Here is a 22,680-nt window from a genome sequence, read left to right as displayed (position 1 = left end):
ATTCTTGAATGTACTTTAGTGTGGGATCAGTTCAGGTCATTATCAGGGATTTACAATTTTAAATGCGTTTCCTATCTGTGGCCTCTTTATTTTATTTTATTTTATTTTAAAAGTGATGAAAACATTTCAATATTATTTCAATTAAAGTCATTCGTGTCTTGTGGATTGTTGTCAGGAGGGTGCACAGAATTTGGGGGTGAATTCAGAAAAAGATCAAATAGACAATCTACAGAGATAAAAAAATAGACAGAGAGTAAAGCAAACTCAGTGTGAAAAGCAGAAAGACAGAGTAGAGAAAATATTTATAATCACACTATCCTTTGTCACCCAGAAAAAGATTGGTTTCCTTTAGAGTAAGGTTCCTCTGAAGATTTCTTCTGATTCCTGTCCTTGCTCCACAGGGGGGTCCTACACAATATTAGACAAGTGGTTTTAATATTATGGCACACATTTTGTGTGTGTAATTTTCTGTGTAAATAAAATTGAACTGAATTGAGTATGGCTTGGACGTGCGTTTACACTATATGTTCAAAACCAAAATATCGAACCGTAATTTTTCACTGACAGAAAGCTGGAGTGAGATGCGTTATTAAATGAGATAATCAGAAGCGGGGAAACACCCAGTGGGAAATGAATCAGAGGTCATGTGACGAATCAGATCTGCATATTGTTGGCTGGCTGAGGATCTTAGGAAACGGAGTATTGTTATTTGATGCAGGTTGTGACGTGATTTACAGTCCTGGGAAATGAAGTTTGTGTTTATTAAGTGAGGCTGGCAGTGACATGACAGATTTAGTTATCCAGGGAACAAAATCAGACAGAAAACAAAAACTAATATCCTTCAAGATGCATAAAAGGTTTGTTTAACTTTCTATTCATTCTCAAGTTGAGTTATTGGTTTAATTATTGCTGAGTCATGTTGCTGGATAACGAAAGGATTTTAAGCAGCTATGTGTTTGATCCTTTAGAGAAATATGACGTGATAAAAGTTGAGATATTTGCTAAATAAATAGAATTAAACCAAGTTTTAAGACAACTTCTTTGCTCGTATTTGTATTGTGTTTCTGTTTGATTGCATTTACATGAACTCTATTCTAAGGAATTTTCAGCATTTTAGTTACAAATGTATTTTGTTAAAGGTTGAAGTGGATCCAGAGCCAATCCCAAAATGCTAGGCATGGGACACAAATACAGTCAGGATAAGACACCAGTCCATTGAACACAATGCCCACACACAATTACACCAGTCCATGTACTGACAGTGGGAGGGAATGAGACCCAGAGGAGGGACACAGGAACATTTAAAATCTTTTGTAAAAACTGTCAGTTTTTAGCTCTCTTAGTGAGTCCTCTGCTGTTAGGTTTAGGAAATCTTAATCTTAATGAATTATAATCATGTCTGTCTTCTCATCATACTTTCTTTATGTATATAGCTCAATGGTCTGTATACACTTTATGTCAACCTGAGCTTGAGTTTATTTCTTACTAAATGTTAAATGATCAAAATCACAAAAAACCTTAAATCTTGGTGAATATTTTAAGAGTCAGATCAGGTTGGCAAACAGGTTTCCTACTTTCAGTTTTATACATTTCAGCTCATAATACAAGTCAATGATAAATGCAAATTCGATTACTTTAATCTGACCTAATCGTTTTTATTTCCTTTAGTGGTTTCTAGTAGTTTAAGATGAAATATTTATGAAAACATGAAATATTCCATTAACCAATCTCAAGTACTTTTGCTGCTATTGGGAACTGACATGAGAATGTAAAGTAGTAGCAAATGATCTGTCACACATGAAAAGGGTGCTTAGTGAAACTGACAGGAACGGAAGACATGTTATTAATTTCTTGCACTGACCCTTGTCATACCATGTGCATTGTAAGAGCATTGAGTGATGTGCCCAAAGTATGCTCGGATGTTTCACGCGACACTCAGGTATTTATTTATTTTGAAGATTAGAGTGCTGGAGGGCTGCCCATAAGCTCTCCATCTGTTCGCCATTTGCTGCTTTTTACACACCCAATATTCACACAGAAGAAAGAGCTGGCCCCTTTCAAAAGACTTGGGTCTATGTCTCTCTATCAATTCTTTTCTGTCCCTCTCTCTCTCTCTCTCTCTCTCTCTCTTTCTGGCAAACATCTCCTCTGGTTTATGTCCTCAGCTTGTGAGATGTTTTACTTTGGAATGGCTTCCAGAGGGAATCATTCTCCAATGTGATTGAAGACTTTCCTTATTAGTCAACACAGCTGAAGGCCATGCGTGCTGTGGTGCTCGTGCCTTGCGCAATACAGGAGAAATCTATGAGATGCATCCAGATTAAAGCACAATGCCCTCGGCTTATACGTGCTGGCAGGTCACAATGCAACTTCCATCACTGCCATTATGACAGGTTGAAAGTTGGCAACTAAACACCAACACCTGGCCTACTATTGTATTTGTGAGACGGAAACATACAGTAGTAATAAGGTCTAAGAAGCCTCTGGACAGCATGCTCTGCTTGACCTGAGGGGGGAACGCCAGGGCAATGCCGCAAGCGATTAGTAAGACAACAGTAATCTGAGCTAGTGTGTGATCGCTGGTCTGTCTGAGGTGGAGCCTTGGACACAGGGAGGAGAGAAGGAGTGCTACCAGGAGGAGCACACATATTCACACAGTCTAATCCTTACACTCCAATACACTCAGATATTTACAGAGGCTTACAGCCTATTCTGTGAATGTATCCAACACACCAAAGGAGATGCAGTGAGGGTGTGCAAAGCTCTTCTTACTCACTGAGGTAAGTGAAGCTATGAGAGAAATGCAGTTTGTTCTTCTGGGGCTTCTGGTCACATGGCTAATGTTGAATGTGAAGATTGTTATATGTCTCGACGAATATATATATATTGTAACCGTAAATGTTTACTCTGGGTAGTTAATGTGTTTTTACATAGACCTTACTCAGTCGAAACTACAACAAATCAGATAAAGTGTTTTTAAAATATAATGCGATTTTTGGGAATTATTTCCTGACTGTTCACTCTGTTCATGATCTGCTGTTTCAGATGACCGATCTGCCTTTTTTGATTGATATTCCTTTTTAAGTCCCAACCTGTATAAGTGAGGACTCATCATTTACCTACCTAAGAAGTGCCCAGGACACCAGGATTTATACACACTCTAGTGCTTTAAAACAAACACATGCTGAATAAGATTAGAAAACTGCACTCTGCTAGCCCTGGACATGCCTATGCTGAAGGATGTGGAAGATCCTAAATTTCCTCCAGGGTATCCTGACTCATATGAATGATGTAAGCACTCAAGAAAAGTCTGGAAACGGCGTTACCATGACAAGGAAGCTTCAGTAGTAAACTGTGTCTACATTTATACTTCCAGACAACCCAACCCTTCCCAACCCAACCCAACCCAAACCAGCCCAGACGAGCCCAGCTTAGCCAGGGGGTTCCTTCCTTCCACAATACATGGAGGTAAAAGGCGCCGGGGGAGCATGATCTATGGTCCCCAATCCTGGCTTAAAGCACAAAATGAGGGATTTCCCCTCCCAACCTCTCTCCTGAGGTCAACACAACACAACGCCACCCTGATAAGTCCGACTTAGCGGGGCACTCGGTAAGGACACATCTTCTTCTGTTAACATAAGCTGCTCCTTATAGTCTGGGCGATAAACACAGACAACTCAAGCTCCAGGAGGATCCAATGTGCCAGAGCATGCACATTTCTAGCCAAAGATTGCTGTGTTTGTGTATACATTAGGATTTTTCTGCCAGTTGTTGCTATGGGATGCTCTGGGAAGATTTTATTGTTTATAAAATTTTATTGAGTTAACCGTAGGCTAACAGAAGGGTCTGAGAGTGTTAGATTACCTTAGACAGGAAATGTATGTTTGCTGGTTTCTACAAAATACTCCCAGACTTAAATCCCTATAGAGGATCCACAGTTATTGTTAACTTCCTGTGAGTCATCCACTTTGAACTTTGCACTATATGGCATGCAATTCATGGTATGCCACTTAAAAAGGTAGGGTGTATTTCAATGCAAGTTGGGATCATGAAGTAATTACATTTGTCTACCTGTGTGTTTAATGGATTGTACTTGTAAAGATCAGAAGGGAGAAATTATTTGTTAAGTCTCAGCTTTGAGCCAATAGAAATCAGTTACTCATGTTCTGACTCGGACTGGTTCATCTGCTATTGTGCAGTCAAACTATACTGTGCTACAGTCATAATTTTTATTGGTGAGATGTGGTAAAGTGAAAGAGAGGTAGCAGAACAAGAGGGTAATATTTATCCTCCTGTAACCTGGGATTCAGTTTGATGTAGTATGAAATGCTTTCGCTTTATCCTTCAACTTAAGTAGGTGGCAAACCCTCTAAACCATTCCAGTCCATGTGGGGCATGACTGTACCTTGTCCTATGGCATTTTGTTTTGATGCCTACATGGTTTAGATTGATGCGTTTGCGTTTTGTTTGCTCTGTCTTCCTTGCTCTGACATGCTCAGGGGAACTGCATTTAGCTCTAGCCAAGCCTTCATCAACTAGGCTTTTAAGCTGCCATCAAATACAACACAAAACAAAACCTAAAGTTTGGGTGTTTTGTAAGAATGTGAACTCTTCACTGTGTACACATTCATTCAAGATCCCCCCCCCCAAAAAAAAAATCCTACAAATGCTATTAATGCCTTGAGACACACATTGTGAAGATATGAAACAGTCTTCAGAATTCAGCTTAGATTTACAAAATGCTATTGCTAAAATACTCCCTTAAAACTACTGGTGCAGAAGTAAATATAATACCTATATAAAAATAAACCGAACAAGAACATGCATGTAGGTGCATCTGGGGTGAATTCTCCTTCCTTGTGCCTGGTGTTCCTGGGATAAGCTCTGCTTACCGAGATAAAGTGTATATGTAGAGATATTGTTTATGTAGTCATTTGTATATAACATTTAAAAGAAGCCAATATTAAATAATATAGAAGTTTAAGTTTATATCCATTTCATTAGATTTACTTTTCATTACATTTTCTCCAAGTCCCCGTCATCTGTGCTATAGATTTACAAATTTGTGCACCCAAGCTTTTATGTGTTAGATCTTTCTTGGTTTCTTACACAGGGCACATTTTAACAAGCGAACAGACATAAATGGAAGTGAAAGAAAGGGGTCAAGAACTTGCTTGGGTCTTCAAAGGTCCTGCATGCAGAAAGATCTTGAGATGGCTGCCATATAAAAATATTAAATTCCTCCTCCAGTAACCTCCATGGATACACAAATCATACTGACTGTGCAAAGATACCTAACCTTATGACTCTGAAAGTATATACAGTATGCATTGCACACGGTGAAAATATAAAATGCAGCAGTGCAAATATTCTTGCTGAATGACTACATAGAACATCTGTATCTATTTTTCAAATGTAAAAGTGCTGGTCGGACGAGTATTTATGAGATGATATCTTGATTAAAATTCCTGTTATTCGGAAATTAAAACCTTCCAGCATCACTGTTTCTGCCTTCTACTAGTGCCAATTCCCCCATCTCTAAAATATAAAGCCTGGTTTTAATTTTATGGCTGTTAGATGACAAAGTTATGTGACATTTTATGGCTAAAATAGACCTTCGTGAACATATTCCCATGAACAACATTGTGGTACAAAGTGGAACTGTAGTATAGAGAAGTTAGGCTTTTTTTTGTTGATATAGATAGAAAAGATTTTTGCATATATGGAGATATATGGAGACATAGCTTTCTGTCTTCAAGTCATTCAAACATACGTAGTGTAGCGCTTGTTTTTCTACAGAAATGGATATGTAAATAACGGCATCAAGTTACAATGGAAATTAGGTGACCTATTTTAAAGATATAAGGTTGTGCTTAATTTATAGCAACCTGCAAAAAATATCAGAGTAAATATCACATAACGATAGATTTAGTCATTAATGTCAAGTAAGTATACGTTGCTTTATTAACGAATCTAACACATGATCAGCCAGATCATCAGATATCCTGATCGCTGAATGGCATAATCAATCTAACAACAGGTAAACATAGGGATTAGTCTTGAGCCCACTGACAGGGCTTCTGAATTTTATTAATTCGTTCATTAATTTACGTATTTATTTTCATTTTGCATCAGTTTGCTGCAATGTTTCATTTTGCCACCTTGTGGACAGAGATTAATAGTGCAGTAACCCAGCTGGTGGCTGGCCAAACTCAATCTGCAATATCTAGGGGACTTAATGGGATGATGCATTATTTGGCATGATCTTCCACAGCTAGTAAGTATTACAGTATTTAATTTATGCCACGATTTCGCCCTGTGAAAAGCAACAAGGCTTGGCTTTGTGAGATTTGGGCTGCAGCAGCAGGGTTCAAGTGAGCTCTGATTATCCTGTCATGACCTCAGAGCGCTGAAAAACAAGATTCACTCTGTGGCATACATGAATTCGGCAACACTGGCTTTGACAATACAGTGTATTCATTCTTCCTATCATAGCCAGCAAACTGACAAGAAATTATGCAGAAGGACCATATGTGTCACACTCATAGAACCCAGGACCTGTAAAGAGGAATCGGACTGTCACTATATGTATAGTCTGTATGTAAATCTGTTCGTTTCCGTTTCGACCTTTGTAACATCTGTGCTGTGAAATGTAATAGGTTTTCGCAAATCCAGCACATAATGGACCCATTTCTTTAGCATCAAAACTCTAAAACAATCACACGTCACCATAGGAAAACGGATTAATTCGGAAATCAAACGTAGCTTGTACACGCCAGCTCTGTGATATCTGTTCCAGTTCTTTTCAGCCGAAAACTTCACAGACTGCTAACCTGAAAAAATACACAAATGTGATTATGTTAAAACAGACAGGAAAAAACAAATCTGATTTGAGTGGTGCAGCCATCTGTCTCAACATTGCCTCAGGGAGCAAGTGAAGAATATTACTAAGGGGAAATAACTTTTTAAAAAGCTTTTACTCAAAGCACATAGGAATCGCAATGAGTTCGTAACATAAGCAAGACATAATTCAAAGCTTCTGGGAAATGAGTCACATGTTAAGATAATCAATGTGGTGTGAGGGTTCAAATTGGAGTATATTAGTACACTTTCTTTTTTCTAAGGGGAAGGTGCACTGAAATGGTTAGCATATGTGGCTGCGCTGTGTGTGGTGTCAAATGAGGAAGCTGCCAGATTAGCGTCACTGGCTGCTTCCCAGAGAGAGAGAGAGAGCTGATCCCAGGTGTTTGCCCATGTGACTATAGATAAAGCAGGCAGCATTAGTGCTAATCCTGTCCTGATCTCTGCAGAAAACTCCTCTTCCATTCCCCGTTTGCTTCTCCACACTCTGTGAAAGGACAGGAGAAAGCCAACAGCGACCCATGACCCACTTTTTTCTTTAAAGTTCTTCTTTAAAGTGAAGAAAAACCATGCTCAGCGCATCTATTGCTTGTTAGATATCTGTTAATTATTGATTTAGGTTTGGAATCTACTCTTTTTTAGATACATTCCTGAGCTCTTCAGGCGGTACGATGGTAGTTGAAATGTGTAACTAAATATTTAACTCAGGTTTTTCTTAACCACAGATTGATTGTGCAAAGTTTGGCATAAGACAAATATTTAAGCAGTTGAGATGAAAAGTGTCCTATCATCAGGGGATTGTGAGTTTGAATCCAAATAATGCCACAGCCATGTATGGCCAGAAGCCAAGGGAGTAATATTGGCCCCGCTCTCTAGGTAGGAGGCATGGATTACACTCTCTGTCCTGTCAATCACAGAAACACTAGATAATCATGGGTGTCTCTGAGCTCATGGATGTGGAAGAGGGTAAACAGTGCTTCCCTCTAAGTGGGTTATACTGCATGTGACACTGCATGAGAAGATGTTTGAAAAGAGGGGTGCTGGCTTCTTGGAGATAGGTTATAGGTAAAGCAGAGGTTTGAGTTTTGTTCTCAAACCTTTTATCTAGTGCAAGATTTTTACAGAACGTACACACGTGCACCCACACACTCTCTCACACACACAAAGATCTTTGAATAGAACTCCACTATGAATTGGAGCTCTGCACCTGGCCAGTTGAAGTCCTGTGGCCTGTGTTAACTCTGTTTGAACCTGCAGGGTTCCTTTCATAAGGCCATGAATCAAAACCTGGAATATTCCACACAGCCACCAACTGAGTAAAATATGCCATCCATGTGTTTTGTGTGGATTGTCTTTTCTTAACAAAAAAAAAGATCCAGGAGTAATTCACCCAAAAATTGTTAACATTGTTGACAGTGAATGATAATTCTGCTGAGTGAAAGATTGCACTGGCTGCTGAATAATCACTATGTAGTCCATACAGAACGTGTTTTTATATATGCACCGTGAAGGTCAAATCAACATGAGACGCTGAACAGCTAGTCATAATTTACTGCACTAATATCACTGTTATAATAATAGCCTAACAGCAATTCATTTAATTTACACAGGCACGTGTTTACGTTATAAGCTGAGTTAAATTCGGCTTTAATTTATTGAGTGATGTGATTAATACAGCTTTTTTCTTTTATATAAATAGTAAGAAGTCAAGTAAGCACAATGGAAAGTCCACCATAGAAGAAAATGCTTTTGTGAAAATGCATAAACCAGAGCCAGTGTCTGTACCATCTTATTTGCAGCATTTTATCGTCAAAATAACAAACAGCTAAATACTGTCTGACCACCACAAACCAACTCCTCTTATTTCGATTTAGATCTGTAGATAATAGTTTCTTGTGATGGTTGGAGCAAAACCGTGTAAAACAAATATCTTCAACCCCGCGGTGTGAATTTGTATCCTCATGAGATCAGCTGTAACACCAATTACAACCAGCTGCAGTGATGAAATTGACAGCCTGCACCGCATTCTAACACAATACTAACACGAAGGATACTTAATGACGGACATTATGCTGATTTTGTTTCACATTCTGATCGCCATGAGCACGTATTCAAATCCAAAGAGGCAAATAATTAGCCATCAAACTGATTTGGGTGGACATGGAGAATTTGACACTGGAACACATTTCTGAAGGAAAATGCTGTTTTTCGATTTTTAATCTGGCTGATGAATATGTTTGTGTGATTTATCCTTCCTGAATTGTACCCACAAACCATACACATCACTTATTTACTTACAACACGCAATTATAGATCAAAATCCAGTCTGTGTTTGAGGAAAACATGCATAAAAATACTCGGCTGTTCGGACAAAAACGGAAAGTTCATTGCAACACCTTGATCCCGCTGCAGGAAAGATCCTTGATCTTCCTAGTCTTGATCGATTGATCAGTTGGATAACGCAAGGTGTACAGATCAGAGTTCTATTAAATTGTCCAGTGAGTGTATGTATTGTGTATATGTAAATGCTGAAGGATTTTGCGCAACAGAAATACACCTGCCACATATGATAACGCAGTCATTTTGCTCAGAATTGAGTTTTTCCAACACTATGTTAATGCAAAGGGGGAAATGAGCTGCTGTCAGATACTTTAGTCAGAAATGATTCTGTTAAGACTACAAAACATCTTTTAATGATGTTGGTTGTTCATTTTTATGGCTACCGTACCAGTGCATGTTATCCTACTGGGAGTTGCCTCTGGGTTCCAAAATCATTCTAGTACAGTAGGTGGACTGGTGGCACTATATATTTCAGGAGAGGCTCAGAATTCAGTGCAGCACTGACCACCATCTAGGACAAAGTGGTTACTGAAGATGACTGCACAATTTCCTACATAGTAGTGAAGAAATAAAACAAATCATTTGCCTTGTACCAACGATAATACAAGCTAAACACAAAGGTTTAGTGCGTGTATTATGTTGTTGTCGCGAAGCATATATACATGATGACGTTCTGGTACTCAGTAATACATCAGGTAGGGAAGCCTGTATAAGACAGATCCATAGCTTCTATTTCTAGGCAGCCAAAATGCAAACAGATGACTAAAGTGACGAAGCAAGTCTCTGTATTCATTTATCGCCAATTTTACTTTGTCATAACTTCAGCTTCTAGACTATACGTCATTCTCTTACCGCTGTCCTCACAGTTTGTGTACATAGACCGGTTAATTACAACACCAATAGTGAGTACATAAACACCTATTAACCCCAGGTGCCCATAATGTTCCAAGCCTAATGCATTTATTGCAAAAAAAAAAAAAAAAAGGTGGTGGTAGCAATGCAGCTCAACATGCGAGCAATCAAGCTTAGTGTTTGATTATTCGTCCCGCAATCAAGTGACAAAATAATAGAGTAGAAAATGATTATTGGATTTCCACGTTAAAGACTGGCTTATGTGCTCCATTTTTGGAGAGGTTTATTGACATACCATCATTACACAATCTGGCTTAATGGGGATTTGTGTAAAGAAATACTTAAGTGCTTGGCTGTACGAATAAATAATTATTTAAAAAAAAAATATCTTCATTTGTGAGAAACAGAGATTAAAAGCCTGCCAAAATAGTATTGCATTTTTCATCCTCGGAATGGATAAGATTCAGTGGTGTAGCTTATTGAGGTGGTACCAAATCCAAAACACACAGAACAGGAGATAAAAATGAATCCAAAATTGGAGCATGTTTCTCATAAATGGAGATAAGTGTCTCAGGAACCATCAGGGCAACCTTTTTGTGAAGTCTTCCATCGAATGTTGCACTGACGAAGATTAAGCAGAATAAACAATGTGATTTATTTTGTGTGGTAAAGTAATCCCAGATATTATTTTTCAGGATTCAGGTGATATTTTAGAGAGTGAGATATCTAAATTTAACGCTGTTTTTATCCAGTGCGACCTGGCTTTCTGCAGTCTAACAGCAAACCAGGGTTCATACATTCATCTGCCACTTTAATAGGAACACCTGTACCACTGCATAAGCATCCAGTGATTTAATCTGACAATCATGTGGCATCAGTGCATTAGGTATTTAGGTCATGCACACAGTTAATGTTCACATTATGCAGTCCAGTTTTGGTGAGCCTGTGCATAAAATAGCCAGATCGTGTAATGTCTTGATAACTTAAAAATGATGGCATGTCAATAAACCTCTCCAAAACAAGCCAATGAACTATCTTTAACATGGAAATCCAGTAATCATTTTCTACTCTATTATTTAGTCACAGGACCAATAATCAAACACTAAGCTTGATTGCTCGTATATTGAGCTGCATTGCTACCACCACTATCATCTCCACCACCTTTTTTTTTTTGCAATAAATACATTATGGGCACCTGGGGTTAATAGGTGTTTAGGTACTCACTATTGGTGTTGTAATTAACCGGTCTGTACACAAACTCTGAGGATAGCAGTAAGAGTATGACATATAGTCTAGAAGCTGAAGTTATGACAAAGTAAAATTGGCTATAAATAAATACAGAGCCTTGCTCAGATTGCTGTTCTTGGCTAGAGTAGAAGAAGTGGAATCTGGTCTTTGAATATTGTAGTACATCAGCCTCAAGGTTTGATATATCGTGAGCTCTGAGATGCGTTTCTGTTCACCATGGTTGTAAAGAGTAATCTAGCCTTCATACCCATCTTCAGCCCATCTGTCAGCAGCGTCAATGCTATGTTCAAAGTCACTGCGATTACATTTTTCTCATATTTATTGTCATTGTGCATGCTTAGTGTTAATCCATGTACACACTGAAGAGTTTTCAGACAATATTTGAAGGCAGCACAAGATCCTGCTACTCACACAATACATCACCTCAGTGCCACTACAGGGAAGAGTGTTGTCCTTCCTTGTTTCTTGCCACTAAAGTACGAATTGGTTTTGTTGTTACATACACCATGGCACGTCTATCACAGAACTAATACTGGGTTTACTTTTAAAGAGACATGCATGTACAGTAACGGTGGTCTTGTGATTCTTACCTCAAAACCTTCTGCTGTTAGAGTATTTGCTACCATCTCTATAAGGCACACACATTTCAAGATCTGTATCAGCCAAGGCTAAACAGCTCATACTTCACAGCCCACAGAGACCACCATATAGCAAGTGTGCCAAAACACTTTACTCTGCTGCCTGTCTGGATTTGTTCTTAACCTCTACACATTTCCCACTTCCTGATCTGGGGGAAATGTTTTCCCCTTGCCGATCATGGAAAGCAGTAGATGGCATACACTGGATGAAAGACCACTATTTGTAGTGGGTAACACCGCAACAATATTACACAGGATTAAAAGGGATTGGTGGTGATGATTTATATGATCGTTTGAACTGACGAATGTATATGATACATAGCTTTTGTTATGCTGCAATGTAAAACATTTCAAGATGGTTAAACGTAGAAACAAAAGCTCACCTACTGCCTTTATTATTTGAAAATTATTTGTTTCAACTCATGACAATAGATTACTTTTGAAAACATAAAATCTAGAGTTCAATCTGCAAAATTTGTCATGGCAAATGGAGTTAAAGAGAAGAAATAAGTTCACATAACATAGTGGGGCTATCGTGTTTCATAGTGCACTTATAATTCTCTTTCTCTCTTTCTCTCTCTCTTTAGCTCCCACACACATATACATACATACATACATGTATATATATATATATATATATATATATATATATATATATATATATATATATATATATATATATATATATACACACAGGCACAGTCATGTCAACAGGAATAACTATGTTTGTCAGGTCAAATCTGCTCCCATTCACTGCATCAACAGTTTCATCACACCGAGCGGGACTGCATTGGTTTCTCACTTTCCCAAATACTCAGGCTGAATGTTTGGACATGCTTGTAAATACTGATGTGGGGTCCCCACCCTGGCGGATGTTCTACGCCCTCTCAAAACTGAGAAAAGGATCACATAAAGAGTATAGTATGACCTATGGCATCAAAAGAAAAAAAGACAAATCTCTTTGCATTCATCTTGAGCAAACACAGAAGGGTACAGTAGTGATGAAAAGCGAGACACAAATGGGACATAAGGGAAAAAATTCCTAATGGGAAAAAAAGAGTGACTCATTTCCCAAAAATTATTATGGGCACTAAACCTATTAGTGCTAATCTGTTCCTCTGAGGTTTTTTTCATGGCCTACTGACATTTTTTTCCGTCGAAAGTGGCACTTGTGAAATCTTGAGAAGAAGAAGAATGCTCTTAAGTATATGACACCAGTTCACCTATAGGTCCAAACGTTAATTGCTAGCATCTGAATGGCAGTACCTTATATCCCCTGAAGGGAAACAGTTTAGTATTATGTTGGCCTTGGCTTTATATAACAATCCCTAATGTCTGCTTTTCTGTTCTTTGTCTTTTAGAGTTTCAATGCTCCACGCTGTTCTAAGATGAAGTTATGGAAAAAGGCCATTTTTGCCTTTATACTCCTTAGTGTTGCTCTCTCACTTCTGCTCATCATAACAATGATACCTGCTGGGTCCTGGGCCTCAGCCATGTCTGTACATCCTTCAACAATAACACCATCACCAACATTATTATCTTCATCTTCGCCCAAGTCGACCAGTCATCAGAGGGTGGCCAGAGCATCTGAGGACATGGGTTCTCTCCTATCTGAGTGTAAGATAAACACACACTATTCTCCCATGGATTACTTGGTCTAAAAATAAACTGATGGTGGGATTTGAGTAAAGCTCAGCGGTTCATGCGGTTTCATTTACACATCTCACTCACATCACACCTCATGTGTCAGGTCCCAGGGGCCTGAGCCAGATTGTAAAGAGATAAAAGAGCCCAGTCTTTCAGTATCAGGCCAGTCGTAAACTGATGGTGAGGTTTTAACATCATTGAGAGATTATGGTTTTATTTCCAAAAAGTCATCGACTCAAAATCCACACATTTAGATAGTGAGAGAAAAATCCGTTCTTAAAAAGTTCACTAAATCTCCCTTGGTGTATTATTTTGCTTTCCTTTGGTATTACTTGTCAGTGAACCAAAACATATACACTTACCTGATCCATGTAAAAAGGCATGTAAAAATAACAATCAAAAGATATCACTCAACAGGCCACTGTGAAAAAGTATTTTAACGGCAGACATAATCCCTCTTTACATGTTTTCCAAGGTGCTGAATTTAGGCCAACATTATGTCAGCAGTGCTCTGCTATCTAGAGTACAGACATGTGTGTTCCTTTCCATCTCATTGTTTCATTTTAGTGCCAATCTGCAGATGTTTTTTCTACTCAAACGATATTGTTTTTGCTCTTTTTCAGTTTCATATCTGCTTCAGAGCTTCACTGAGGGTGAGCTGCAGAGGGTGATCAGGTCACTGGTGGACAGGAAAGTTGGGAGAAGGACCAAGCGTGCGAAAAGCATAGAGACATGCTCATTGCACCAGGTGGTGCTAACAGTGAGCGAGCTGGGCCTGGGCTATGAAAGTGACGAGACAGTGCGCTTCCGTTACTGCAGAGGGAAGTGCACCAGGCGCCTCGGCAACTATGACATGGTGCTGAAAAACGTCATCCTGAGCAAAGCACCTGAGAAAGACGTAACCACTAAGGGGAACACTGCTAAGAAAGAGAGGCCACCCTACAGCCGCTGCTGCCGGCCCACCAAATACGAGAACATGTCGTTCTTTGACAATAAGGCAAAATTCTTCACAATTCAGGACGTGTCAGCCAGAAAGTGCGGCTGTGTGTGATGACACTGCACGGTTTGCTGAGATGATTGTAGCAAATGAGTACACCACAGTGATGGGATTATTTAAGCAATTAATATATGTATATGTATGTATGGCGGGGCTTCAGAAAGAGGCTGGAATCAATGAAGTGGAAGTGGAAGGTGAACCAAATCTCACTTGGAGTGTCCATGCTGGATCTATGCATTTCATAATCCAAGCCACAGGCCTCTGGCAGTGCAGAAGGTAGGAAGTTTTGTCGAGTATGCTTTTAAGGGATTCTGCAGAGTCTAAACTTTGACTCGGAGTCAAAGCTTTTGACCTTAAGAGAAAAGCATTTTCGGTGGCATCATTTGATGGCAACTTTCAGTGCTACACAACACTGGCCTTTTACTGAAGACATGAAAAACTGCAATAGTGAAAAATCCAGAATACTTCTTTTTTTCCATACGGACAGCAGGATAAAAAAAAAAGTGTGTTTTTTTGTAACAAATACTATATGTATATTCAAGTATGAAGTTATCCTCAGCTACCTCATTTGTATTTGGTTACAGAAATATGCATCACACCAGTTCCCTTGTGGTCAACTATTCATTGACACAAATACAGTCTTCTCAGGTCATATACTGTAAATATCAGCATGCATTGTTACTTGAAGTGAAAACCCATCAACCGACGCCCTCATTTCATTTAAACTTCCCTGAGATTCACATAATCCCCAATCCAAATACAGAATTGGATGTCTTTTCTTCTCAGACACGTCCGATTTCCGTGTAGTAGGTCATGAACACTGTGATGTCTTAGACACCTCTATTAATGTTATAAAATTTACTTGTCTATATTATCTGTCATATTGATTCTGAAATATCCAACTATCAATCGAATGTGCTGCTTTTTATAGACTGTTGTTACCTGAAAGTGTGTAGTTCACTTATACCTTAAAAGATTAATTCTGCTCATGATTCTTAAAGACTATACCCTATTACATTCAAGGGGTTTAAGTGAGACTTGTGCCTGTTGGATTGTCCCACATTTTTAGACCGCAGCATTAACATCTAATTCCCTTTAAGTCAGTGCGGCCGTAAATAACCAAACGGAACAGTTAGGTAACCTCCACATCTACTTTCAAAGTGATTTTTTTTCTCCTACAGGTTGTTGGAAGGTTGGTTAAATTATATACAGTGGGTAATTAAGCACACAACCACAGACAGATTGTGCCTGAATTATATACAGAGCTCTAAACACAGCCTGCCATAAAAATCTAATGGACTTACTGTAAACACGAGGCAATAGCAGCTGAAGGAACATGCAGCCTCGTAGTCGCACCACAGACGAGGGGATTTACCTACAACACAGCAAAAAAAGGCCAAACTGAAAAATGTCTGGAGGCTTCAATTAAACGAAAAGAATTGCATTGTACCTTCCAAAAGTCAGATCTTCAATAGAGGCTTTTATTAACCAGCTTTATAAATTTGCAAATTGCGAGTATTATGAATTCTCCCTCGTTAAACTTAACTATAATTCAGAGGCATAAGATGAACGTTCTTACGATGAAAACTCCACTTCATGGGAAATGTGATGCAATACGATTTCAATACACAATTTTTCATCTTGCAACTCATAAATAATACGTTAATATATTCATATTTTGTATTTCTTTCAAATACTGTATGTCTCTAAAAACAATGGTTTTAAGTGCATTTTTGGAGGGTGATACTTTTTGTGTAAATTCTGCCCATTACTGTTAGAATGGATTGTTTCTTAGTATATAAAATGTAGGACTGTATTTTGTTTCCTATCAATCCGTGTACCTCTGTGTAAAGATGAGCTGAAAGAGGCAGTACTATGTGTGTACAGACAGCTTCTCTCCATGTTGCCAATGTACAGATTGGCAGCGCTGGACCTTATTCATACCAACAGCAGAAATGTTGATGCAGTGCATCTCTGATGTGAATACTCGATATTTATTGGACAGTGGTGTGCATATTTATTTAGATACTTTACTCGAAAAGGAGATATTGACTTATTTATTTTAAGAAAGAAAAAAAAAAAAACCCAGCTTGTGCCAAATGTATTTTCTAACAAATCCACTATTCCTAAGTAACTGCTGAATAAACATAATCAGCTTTACAGAAAAAAAACAAAAAAACAATGCTTATTTTTCTTTTCATTGCATCTCCACCCAAGGTTTTCCTTCTCTGTTCCCGAGGATCGCAAAATGATGGCCGACTGCGTCATCCCTAATGATAAAATAATAAACATGGCTTAAATAATGTGCCAAGCCCAAAGAAACTGGTTAAAAGGAAGAGAACAGTTTCCATGTAGCTCGAGTGAGATTTTATAAAGTAGCTCTTCTGAGGTGGTCTTTAGTGTCTGAGTGAAACCAGATTAGTGAACACCTTCATTAGTATGGACATTACATCAGCTCATAAAATTCCACTTAGACAATATGTCTTTTTTTCCCCTAGATCCTAACTTGAACAAAAGCAATTGGGAAAATGTTTGTACAACTACAAGTAGTTCATCCATCAGCCGTGAGTTCATAGAAAAGTAAAACAAAACAAAAAAAAGTATTACAACATACTCGTTGTTGAAACATGCCTGTAAATCCAAGCAAGGCTTTCTGCAATAAACAATTACCATAGTGAGAAAACTATGTCTGCTCTGTTGTGTGCTTGCACTATGCAAGCTAACACATTTACTTATCACCAGTAACTACATGTAGGAGCTCCGGCTAGCAAATGACAAAACATGCATTTGAAATCCATGGAAAATGTGAGTGAATAACATCAAGACAAAACTAACTATAAACAATTTTGTATAACAAATTGCAGGGTGGAATTTGCCCGAAAATGGCCCCAACTGTTAAAAGTTTAGACGAATTTATCTTCTGTGTTCATTCCCGCTCCACACATGAAACCAATTATTAACACCTCAAACAGGTCCCCTGGGGTCATGCCATACACACACTCATGAAACCATTACAACAACTGAACCGCCTTAAATTCCACAAGGCTCAGTCGCCCACCATTTAATCTTGTTTAATGAGTTAACTACTGAGAATGTCTTTCACCATGTTAGAGACTCTTTACTGCACTGGGTGCAGAAAGACTGTAAAGATATAGTGGCTGGTGATGACGAGCAGATTCACGAGCTGGTTTAATAGAGTGATTAACCACATACTCAAACTATTTAGCTCGGCTGTATGTTTAACACATCAGGTTTACTGCATAGAAGTAATATAAACCCATTACACTGACCATTTTCCCACCACACCTGAAGTTTATTCATGTCACTGAATCTTCATTTTTAGCGTCTTCGTACACGGCTGCAGTTAGCAAAGCTTACAGAGTGAAAGCCTGTAATGAAAAGTCTAGTTCAGCCACATCATTTTGTTCCTGTTGGAAGATGGATGGTCATTACATATTTCCTGAGCATGAACATAGACCGATCAGGTATAACATTACGAGCAGTGACAGGTGAAGGGAATAACACTGATTATCTCCTCACCTGTTAGTGGGTGGGATATATTAGGGGGCAAGTGAACATTTTGCCCTCAACATTGATGTATTAGAAGCAGGAAAAATGGACAAGCGTAAGGATTTGAGCGAGTTTGACAAGGGCCAAATTGTGATGGCTAGACGACTGGATCAGAGCATCTCCAAAACTGCAGCTCTTGTGGGGTGTTCCCGGTCTGCAGTGGTCAGTATCTATCAAAAGTGGTCCAAGGAAGGAACAGTGATGAACCGGCGACACGGTTATGGGCGGCCAAGCCTCAATGTCGAGCGAAGGCTGGCCCGTGTGATCCGATCCAACAGACGAGCTACTGTTGCTCAAACTGCTGAAGAAGTTAATGCTGGTTCTGATAGAAAGGTGTCAGAATACACAGTGCATGACGGGTCAGGGCTGTTTTGGCAGCAATATTAGGCAGGTGGTCATAATGTTTTGCCCGTTTGGTGTATACAGGTGTGCCCAGTGTTCTCAGGATTTCTTTTTTTTTCATTTTACAATATTACTAATAGGGATAAAGAAAAACACTAAAGATAGGGTGGGGGGATGATGGCAGGCACTGGCTTCAAAAACTTATTCAGGTATCTGGTTATAAAGCTGTGCAGGTGCATACATACCTACAGGGGTCAAATTACTGGTCAAACAACCATACTTTAATTCTTTTTGGATGCCAGTAATAGGAGAAATACCGTTTTAAAGCTTGACTTGACTTAATAATATATCTTCAGTGTGGTTTATCCTCCATGACTAAGCTAGCAAGGTGGCTAATAATACAAACAGGTCAAGACACTCACCTTACCAATGTACAAAAAATACAGATTTTGTGCGTAAGTATGTGTCTAAGTTGTAGTAATAAATGTTAATATGTGTATTTGAAACGTAGTCATACACATAAAGTGCGTTTTCTCAAACAAACAAACAAACACACAAACAAACAAAACCCAGAAATTTCTCAACGGCAAGGTCTCGAGCGTTTCACTCGTGATTGACGTACAACGCAGCCAATAGAGTTCCGAGAAAAGAATCGAGAGGCGGGATTAAAGCCTAACATAATCACCTGGGAAGGCAGCGCGTGATAGGGAGCCGCAGAGGTAAAGCTGAGGTTATGTTTATTATTGTTAATTATTTGTTTAGTTCATATTTGTGGTACATATTGTATTTTAAAACCACTTTAGAGGCCAAGTTTACAGGGATTCAGCCATTATCGATTTATCTAAATGTGTTGTGAATAGCAGCTCACTTGAGTTGTACCCACTTATAACATGACTATCCATGCACTACATTTAATAATATAAAAGTCCCATTGCATTATATCATATTTATTTTATTTTATTTATTTAGCCTGATATTTAAGTAGAGCAGCTGGTTTTGTTAACAGTATACTTCACATAGGTAAGGTGTTTCAAATTTTATTTTATCTTGCAGTACATGTATGTTCTGGGAAACACTATGAATAGACTTTGAACAAGGTCACTGGGCTTTTTTTTTTTTCCCCCGATAAAGTTATTGCGGTTTCTCTGAGTTACAGTTACCCAGTAACATTATTTGCAATTTCGTTTCCAAGCCAACTATACCCTCGGGCCATCTACTTTATTGTTTGCCCACGTGACTGTTTCATTCCCATGCCAACCTGTACCCTTTCATGCATTTGTAGAGCTTCTCACTCAGGTTACAGTAAGATCAGACAAGTGAGCTTGCTGCGAATAACTAAACCACAAGAAAAAAAGTGTAGCTACTTTAGTCTACTGAGTGACACCCACTCTGGCAAGTGTCTGGCTCGGTTGGATCATTTGGAACAGGGGTCCAAACAAATAAGCGTGGAAAAGAGAGGATGGCTGATACACTGGAGGAGTTGAGGCAGCAGTGTCTGAGTAGAGGAGCAGCCGGGATTAAAGGCTTGGCAAGGCAAGAAAACGCACATTTCGTTTCATGTACATGATTACATACATAACATGACCACTTAATGGTACATTAGAGTTGTATACATACCGGCTGTATTGTTTAATATAATACTCTGTGGTTGAATCATACAATAGATTGTCAGTAAAATGCATTATTAATGATACCACTGTGCATGCAGAACCTTCCGCATCATGGATGACGATGGCAGCAAGTCTTTAAACCTGGAGGAGTTTCAGAAAGGTCTGGAGACCTATGGTTTGTGTGTTGAAAAGGAAAAGGCCAAGGAGATCTTCACTTTTGTGGACAAAGATAAAAGCGGCACCATCGACTTCAATGAATTTCTTGAGAAACTAAGAGTAAGAGATCAGATGCCATGAAATATCATATCTTCACCATGAAAGCCCATAAAATCTAGTCTTATCCGAGTAAAAATGATTAGAAACCAGGCGTAATGAGCCACAGAAAAGTTATTGTGTAAGCTCATATCAGATCATGTGTCCCCAGCCCCCTATGTCCAGTGTCAGAAAGCAGGTCATCAAACAGGCCTTCCAGAAGCTGGACCGTACCGGTGATGGAGTGATAACTGTGCAAGACTTACAGGGAGTCTACAACAGCAAACATCACCCCAAGTACAAGAGTGGCGAGTGGACAGAGGAACAAGTCTTCCGCTCTTTTCTCGACAGCTTCGACTCACCGTATGATAAAGACGGAAAGGTATGACTATAGTGATTTCTCTGTATCAAGCACAGGGCAGTCACATACGCTGCACAAGTGTTATTTCTGTGGCATTTTTAATGAAAATTCTACTACACAAAGTGTGCATGGGACCCCCTGGGACGGATATGAATGAAGCTCATGGGACAAAGAAATTTTGCATTACATTCACATGGGAGTGTATTTGATGCTTGTGCAGCGCATTCACCATGTTCATGTATACTGCTTTAAACTGGTCAGGATCACTCTGATATCTCACATATCTAGTGAGCTCCTATGTCAGGGAATAACCTTTTTTTGTGCTTCATATCTTATCACAACACTGTTTTGACTAGCACTGGTCCTTATAAGATCCAAATGCACACCGGCACATATACAGTATACTGATCACTTTGATAGTCACACCTTGTGGGTTTTGAGATAGAGACTGTAGCTCATCTTTTCCTATGCAGTTTATCATACTGTAATTGCATAACTTGCAGCGACGGTGGGCCTGATACACACACATCAGCTGCATGTCGACACCACTATCATACCACCGTACCATGTCGAGATCATGCTCAAACACACACAAGGGATTTCATCACCCCCAGTTGACAATGGACCAAATATGCATATGCAATTAAATTGACAACCGCATGCACGTATATACGCTATATAAAACCCCATTGTGCCTTTTACGTTGCACTTTATGCAGCAGGAGTAGTAACTTCACACATGCTCCTCTCCATGGCAGGTCACTTCGGACGAGTTTATGGACTACTACAGTGGCGTCAGCGCCTCCATCGACAGCGACGATTACTTTGTTACCATGATGCAGAACGCATGGAAGCTGTAATCACCACGGCGCTCACCTCTTCAGCGGGGGTCTACAAAATCTGTAAACGGTTCAACTCGCTTGAAATAGTATTAGAAGAAGTAAATGATGTTTTTTGGCCAAAACGTTTCAGTTCCTGGAATTTCGAGTTCCTTACAAACTTAACTTTTCTATGCTTTTTTATGAACTTAGATCCTAATAACCCACAAAAAGACATCTCCATGAGTAGTAGAAATCGTCCCTGGATAGCACATAAACTAGATCACATTGTACCAGTGTTAAAGAATAAATGACATCTGTCACCCCCTGGTGGACATACAAGTGTACTACCATTCAACTGATCTTGAGTCATCTATGACCCATTTAGAATTTGAGGTGTAATCAGACCACTACTAACCAGGTCAATTTTACCCGATAACGTGCCCAATTTCTTTGCCCATTAAATCAAATAAGCCGCGTTCAACAAATTCAACAAAAATAGGCAACATTAAAACAAAAACAGGGTTAATACAAATATATAAACCAAAGTTAACTGCCAGGCTTTAATTCACAGTCTGCCGCTTTAATAATACAAAGCACTTTGATTTTCATTGACAAATCAGGACTGATAAAAAGTTAAATGATAGACCACATTTGACATTACACAAAAAATTTATTATTTCAAAGCTTTTTTCCTTTTTTTTTTTTTTTTTTTTTTTAAACTTTGATTTTTTTTTTCTATTTTGTTTTGTAAAGGAGATTGGAGACATGTTCTAGTAAATGATAATATATTCATAGAAATTTACATGAGAAGTTCTGTATTCACGTTTCTAAATGCACTCAGTATTTCACACACACACAAAAAAAAAACAAACAAACAAACAAAAAAAAAGCATCTCCACTGTACTGTCTCCAATGGCATGGAAATGGATTTAAAAAAAAAAAGTGTTAATAAAACAATTAAAAAAAAAAAAAAAAAACATTACAAACATTCAGAATATGGAAAATAAACATGGATATCTGCAGAGGTGTTTTATTTAAAAATTTTCAGTATTTTTGTTCAAATCAAAAACAGAACTGACCGTATCTGACCATAAGCAAAGCTAAAAGGGCAGATTGTGGTTGATTCCATTATGGTGAGGGGG

General features: G+C 38.7%; 2 protein-coding genes across 3 annotated transcripts; both read left to right on the top strand.

The window, feature by feature from the left end:
- The first annotated feature begins 442 nt into the window (after window positions 1-442).
- On the top strand, window positions 443-19,917 carry LOC131370889 (neurturin). 2 transcript variants are annotated; one of them, XM_058418447.1, is made up of 6 exons: window positions 443-2,780; window positions 3,046-3,291; window positions 3,377-3,610; window positions 13,301-13,556; window positions 14,210-19,214; window positions 19,778-19,917. In XM_058418447.1, the coding sequence occupies exons 4-5, from the start codon at window positions 13,328-13,330 to the stop codon at window positions 14,635-14,637; spliced, it is 657 nt and encodes a 218-aa protein (XP_058274430.1). In that variant the 5' UTR covers window positions 443-2,780; window positions 3,046-3,291; window positions 3,377-3,610; window positions 13,301-13,327; the 3' UTR covers window positions 14,638-19,214; window positions 19,778-19,917. The 2 variants fall into 2 exon arrangements, with proteins under 2 accessions (XP_058274430.1, XP_058274429.1); XM_058418446.1 differs by having other exon boundaries at window positions 3,046-3,610.
- capsla (calcyphosine-like a) lies at window positions 19,781-22,518 on the top strand. The gene is made up of 4 exons (XM_058418448.1): window positions 19,781-20,028; window positions 20,204-20,381; window positions 20,530-20,739; window positions 21,476-22,518. Exons 1-4 carry the CDS (start codon window positions 19,955-19,957, stop codon window positions 21,575-21,577), a joined length of 564 nt encoding a protein of 187 aa, XP_058274431.1. The 5' UTR covers window positions 19,781-19,954; the 3' UTR covers window positions 21,578-22,518.
- The last annotated feature ends 162 nt before the right edge of the window (window positions 22,519-22,680 follow it).

This window comes from Hemibagrus wyckioides, linkage group LG20 (assembly GCF_019097595.1).
Source record: "Hemibagrus wyckioides isolate EC202008001 linkage group LG20, SWU_Hwy_1.0, whole genome shotgun sequence".
NCBI lineage: Eukaryota > Metazoa > Chordata > Actinopteri > Siluriformes > Bagridae > Hemibagrus > Hemibagrus wyckioides.
This window is presented reverse-complemented; position numbering and strand designations above follow the sequence as displayed.

Excerpts from the sequence above, each read along its gene's own strand:
- capsla (XM_058418448.1), top strand. The coding sequence starts at position 19,955 with ATGGCTGATACACTGGAGGAGTTGAGGCAGCAGTGTCTGAGTAGAGGA. Across the intron at positions 20,029-20,203 it reads GGGATTAAAGGCTTGGCAAG|AACCTTCCGCATCATGGATG; the intron begins GCAAGAAAACGC and ends CTGTGCATGCAG. Across the intron at positions 20,740-21,475 it reads CGTATGATAAAGACGGAAAG|GTCACTTCGGACGAGTTTAT; the intron begins GTATGACTATAG and ends TCTCCATGGCAG.
- LOC131370889 (XM_058418447.1), top strand. The coding sequence starts at position 13,328 with ATGAAGTTATGGAAAAAGGCCATTTTTGCCTTTATACTCCTTAGTGTT. Across the intron at positions 13,557-14,209 it reads GGGTTCTCTCCTATCTGAGT|TTTCATATCTGCTTCAGAGC; the intron begins GTAAGATAAACA and ends GCTCTTTTTCAG.